This window comes from Myotis lucifugus, unplaced genomic scaffold (assembly GCF_000147115.1).
Source record: "Myotis lucifugus unplaced genomic scaffold, Myoluc2.0 scaffold_169, whole genome shotgun sequence".
Lineage (NCBI taxonomy): Eukaryota > Metazoa > Chordata > Mammalia > Chiroptera > Vespertilionidae > Myotis > Myotis lucifugus.
The window spans coordinates 2,513,707-2,519,286 of record NW_005871217.1 but is presented as its reverse complement, the minus strand read 5'-3'; the positions used below and the strand labels follow the sequence as shown (position 1 = coordinate 2,519,286).

The following is a 5,580-nucleotide window of genomic DNA, read 5'->3' as shown; positions in this document are numbered from 1 at the left end:
CCCGGCCTGAACCCCTTCCGGGGACGTCCACAGGCATCTGCCCCGAAGTCCCAGCCTGTCCTTAACCGGCGCGGGCGTTTCACCAGGGGCGCTGGGCGCCCCGCCCCCGCCCAAACTCCAGCCCCCGCACAAACTCCGCCCCCGCCCCCGCCCGCCTTGTCCGCGCGCCTTTAGCTCCGCCCCCTCCCCGCCCCGCGCCGCCCGCGCTCCCCAAGCCCCCGCCCCCGCGGAACCCGCTTGCTGGAGCTCAGGGTTGGTCAGGCCTAAGTGGGCCCTAGGCGGACGTGAGCAGGGTCGGACCAAGATGGCGATGCAGGTGGTGCAAGCGGTGCAGGCGGTTCATCTGGAGTCGGATGCTTTCCTAGTTTGTCTCAACCACGCTCTGAGCACAGAGAAGGAGGAGGTGATGGGACTGTGCATAGGGGAGGTGAGTAGGTCAGTGAGTTAGCCTGGCCGGAACCTTGATGAGCAGCCCAGTGTGTCCTTCGGGTCGGTGTTAGCAGCGCCCAGGGCTGCGGAGGCCACAGGCACCCTGGCTTTGATCCTGGGACAGATCCTTTGGATGGTCCTGTCGCGGAGTTTCGGTATCCTCGGGTTGCTTGAAGCTTGGTTAACCTCCCAGCACCCCCCAGCGTTCCGGCTAAGCTAGGGGTGGGGGAGAGCTTTTTTCTCTACTAATCTCTGGCCTCTTCTGTAAATCTGGAAGTTATCACCCCATTGACCAAACCTGAAAGTCAGGCCAGAAAGACAATATAGCACAATAGGACATCAGTGTATTAAGACGCTACTGACCACTGTTAGGGCAGCTGCAATCTTTCCTGTAGGATGCATTTTAATTGTATCGAAGAATCTAAGAGAGGAGAGGGTTTCAAAGACACAAAAGTTTCTGCAGCGTTAAAATGTTGCAGAGGAGCGAAAGAGGATGAGGAAATAGAGCTTAGTTGCTTACAATCCGAAGTAAAAATTCTCCAGTTTTTCATGCTCGCATGCCCTATTTTTCGTATAATCTGTGTCATGTACATCAAATAAGCGTAATGTGATCAATAATGTTTTCTCCTCTTTCTCACTCTAGTTGAATGATGACACCAGGTAAGACAATGTTTGTTTACTCGTATCTTTTGGTCTATATGCCATTATTAACTCAGAGTTGTGACAAGCTTGGCAATATTGGTTAGGGATTGTATTTTAAATTACCATGGTCAGTCTGGAGCTCCCTCAATGATACACTTTCAATAGCTTCCCAATCCTGAAGATTGGTTTCCACCTAACTTCCTAGTAGGAGGATTTTCAGTTGATATATCTGTGACCTTATGTGAAAAATGTGGTTTAGGGAAACAAGATCATGAGTGAACGTGTGAATGCTCTTACAGATAGAATTTTGTTGACTGATATGGTGCTGTTATTCTCCATTTCCTTGCTTGATATGTTTTTATGTTCTGTCTCCCCTAAAATGACAGTGAGATACTGGTCATTTTCGTTGTGGCAGATAATGTGCATATTAAGAGACATTTCCCCCTATTGACCCATTCCTTCATCTAAACTCGCTCTTCCATCTCCATGGCTTTCCGCCTCCTGCTGCTGAGTCCTACAGTGATCTCAGAGACCTCCAGTAGCTTGGATGCTTTGAAGTTTTAATTTAAACCTAGAAGCATAGCAGAATGTGTACTCTCATGCCCACCTCTTTAATACCAAGGATACTAGGAGTTTAGCTTTGCCCATGAAAACTTTATACACTCAGCCACATATGCATGTGTGTCAGACTGCTTCTCACAGCGTTAGCTTCAGTTTACTTTCCTTCTTCCTTTGTCTCTGCTAAGGTTTTATTGTTCCCTTTTTTCTAATTTATCCCCAAAAGGAGTGACTCCAAATTTACATATACTGGAACTGAAATGCGCACAGTCGCTGAAAAGGTATGTGTGCTTGAATTTGCATGATGGAGACTTGCAGTTGGGGAGGGATTTCTGTGCTCTGTTTGATGAACTCAGCCAGGGATCGATCCCTTTTGTGTAGGGCCGCATTTGTGGCTGAGTGGCGTGTTCTCTCTAGTTAAATCTACTCACTAGGAATGGGACCAATTTTCTGTTCTTTGTAGCAAATTTTTACTATTTGATCAAGATGAGTAATCACTGTCAGCTTTCCTCCTTGCTGACATCTGTCTGTTTTTCTGGCTGGCTCATGTCATTGTTATCTTTTTATCCTGAGTCCCAATATCTACTCAGGCAAAACCTTCTTTCCTTACAGGCAAACTATCCAAAGCTCATAGTTCTTAGTCTACCTTGACTTTCTCTTTTCTGGTTTGTTCTAGTCATATGGTCTAGTATAATGCTTCTCAACCTAATCGTTGTATAGGAACAGTTAATTTTCCCCCATTATGGTGCAGGCCAGTGCTTTTGTAAAAGACAATAACAAAAATTATGTCCTCTCCTCTGCCAAGCAGATGATAGAGGTGATAAAATCTATAGGGCAGTGATTCCCAAAGTGGGCGCTACCGCCCCCCGGTGGGCGCTGCAGCGATCCAGGGGGGCGGTGATGGCCACAGGTGCATTTGGGGGCGATGAGTAACTGCTATTAAAATTTTAAAAAAGTTAATTTTCAGGGGCTGAGTAATATTTTTTCTGGAAAGGGGGCGGTAGGCCAAATAAGTTTGGGAACCACTGCTATAGGGCAACAACTCCATCTACTTATTAACTCTACTAGAGGTCTGGTGCATGAAATTCGTGCACTGGGGGTGGGGTGTCCCTCAGCCCAGCCTGACCCTCTCTCAATCCAGGACTGCTGGCTCCTAACCACTCGCCTGCCTGGATGCCTGATTGCCCCAAACCACTCTGCCTGCCAGCCTGATAGCTCCCTAAACACTCCCCTGCCAGCATGATTGACACCTAACTGTTCCCCTGCCGGCCCGATCACCCCCAACTGCCCTCTCCTGCAGGCCTGGTCACCCCCAACTGCCCTCCCCTTCAGGCCTAGTCACCCCCAACTGCCCTCCCCTGCCAGCCATCTTGTGACAATAGGGGTAGCCATCTTGTGACGACATGGGGACAACCATCTGGTGGCAGCCATCTTGTGATGACATGGGGCAGCTATCTTGCGAAGACATGGGGGTGGCCATCTTGTGACATCATGGGGGCGGCCATCTTGTGATGTGAGGGCATGAGGGTCAATTTGTATATCACATTTTTATTATATAGGATATACAAAATTCATCGTGTTAACCACTTGGCGTTCTTTCTTCCTATATGAAGGAAAGAAGTTCATTCCCTACCCAGAGCTACAGCTTCTTCAAGGACCTTGCTTATGAAATACCCTGTCTTGCCATAGCCAGTCGGCCTGTGAACTAAAAGGTCCCAGGTTCGATTCCAGTCAAGGGCACATGCCCAGGTTGCGGGATCGATCCCCAATAGGGGGGCTTGCATGAGGCAGCTAATCAATGATTCTTTCTCATCGTTGATGTTTCTATCTCTCTCTCCCTCTTCCTTCCTCTCTGAAATCAATAAAAATATATTTAAAAAAAGAAATACCCTGTCTTTCTTCTGTGTCTTCAACCTTCTGTCATCTGGCTCTTTTCCCTTGGGATACAAATGTGCTTACATCACTCTCATTTTCAGAAGGGACAGAAAAATCACTTCTCGATCCTCTATCTCCCTGTAGTCATTCCTCTCACATCCTTCCTTTAAGAGCCAGCCCTTATTTACCTTCTCCATTCAAACCCACCAAAATCTGCTTTCCAGTTCTGCCTCTCCAGCCCCCTTCTCATTGCTACATCCCTGGATTGTTTCTTGGTGTGTCTCTTAATCTTTCAGTTCGGAACTCAGAACTCCCGTGAGGGTTTTCGTTTGTTTTGTTTTTGCAGTATCTCCATATTCCTCCCCTTCCTTATTCTTTTTGGACTCTTCCTCCCCTGCCTATGCATTAATTATTCTCCAAGTTTCTGCCTTGGCCTCCTTCTCTTCCCAGAATGTTTTTTTTAAATATTTTTATTGATTTTAGAGAGGAAGGGAGAGGGAGAGAGAGATAGAAACATCAATGATGAGAGAGAATCATTGATTGGGCCGCCTCCTGCATGCCCCACACTGGGGATCGAGCCCACAACCCGGGCATGTGTCCTGACCAGGAATTGAACCCTGACCTCCTGGTTCATAGGCCAATGCTCAACCACTAAGCCATGTCAGCTGGGCTTGCCAGAATGTTTTCTTAGGCAACATTACCTCTCCTGTGGCTTTAGTTGCAACAGACATTGAGGTTAGAGAGATCTGTCTTCAGATCCTTTCTCTGATACTTACTGTGTGACTTACTGTGATACTTACTTAACATCCTCGAGCTTCTCATTCTTTATCTGTAAAACAGAGATAATGATCATCACCAACCTCATAGAGTTGTTGGGAAAGTTGGATTTGGGTAATGTAAGTAAAACACTCACCTATAAAATGGGCATAACAATAGTACTAACCTCACTGGGTCATTGGGAGAGTTAATTTAATACATGAAAAGCACTTTTACAAGTGCCTGACACATGGCAGGTAGCCAATAAATATTGGCTATTTTGACTGTTGTTGTTAACCAGTAGGTGCTAGTTAGTATAAATTATTCCAAGCTCTAGAATGTCATAGTCAACTGTCTAGTGGACATCCAAGTTTAGCTAAACATGGGCATCTTTTAAAATCTAATATAATAATAGAGGAATATGCACATTAGCCTGGACGCTGCAATGTCATGACCAATCTACAAGCAGCAGAGAGCCACAGGAGGGCGGGGCAGCAAGCTAGGAGCTGTGGAGAGCTACCAGCAGTGGTGGGCGGGGTGGCCAGCTGAGGCAAGCGGCAGCAAGCTACTCGCGCACGGATTCATGCACATTGAAAGGACATTAATTAGAAGAAATATTTTAAAGGCCGGGGAGGGACCCCAGGAGGGCTCCAGGGCATGTCCAGCCCGTCTCGCCTAGTCCCCATCGGCCAGACCTCAGCAGCAAGCTAACCTACTGGTTGGAGCATCTGCCCCCTGGTGGTCAGTGTGCGTCATAGCGACTGGTAGAATGGTTGAACGAATGGTCGGACACTTAGCATATTAGGCTTTTATTATATAGGATATTTATTGATTTCAGAGAGGAAGAGAGAGGGAGAGAGAAAGATAGAAACATCAATGAAGAGAGAGAGAGTTATTGATTGGCTGCCTCCTCCACACCCCCACTGGGGATTGAGCCCGCAACCCAGGCATATGCCCTGGCTGGAATCAAACCATGACCTCCTGGTTCATAGTTCAATGCTCAACCACTGAGACACACCAGCTGGGCTAAACACAGGCATCTTAAACTAACATGTTCAAAACTGAACCTTTTCTCTTCCTCAAACCCTTCAACATCCCTGCTGCCACAGTAGTTCCCAAGCCTGGAATCACCCAGTAATCTTTAAAAAATCCTGAGGTGGTTCAGTTGGTCTGGGGTGTGACCTGGGCAGCAGAATTTGGAAAAGCTATCCAGGTGACTCTTTTTTTTTAATTTTGTTTTATTGCTTAAAGTATTACAAAAAGTATTACATATGTGTCCTTTTTTTTTTGCCCCTTGACAATCCCCTGCCTCCCCTACCC

At 47.0% G+C, this 5,580-nt stretch overlaps 1 protein-coding gene across 3 annotated transcripts in view; it reads left to right on the top strand.

Annotated features, from left to right (window-relative positions):
* The first annotated feature begins 239 nt into the window (after positions 1-239).
* Positions 240-5,580, top strand: part of BRCC3 (BRCA1/BRCA2-containing complex subunit 3) — a 32,366-nt gene continuing 27,025 nt past the window's right edge. The window contains exons 1-3 of one of the 3 annotated variants that reach the window (XM_006096176.3): positions 240-427; positions 1,073-1,089; positions 1,856-1,910. In XM_006096176.3, the coding sequence (XP_006096238.1) occupies positions 305-427; positions 1,073-1,089; positions 1,856-1,910 (195 nt within the window). In that variant the 5' untranslated portion in view covers positions 240-304. Of the gene's footprint in view, positions 428-463; positions 585-1,072; positions 1,090-1,855; positions 1,911-5,580 lie in introns of those variants that run through there. The other 2 variants (XM_023759988.1, XM_006096178.3) reach the window with 2 other exon arrangements.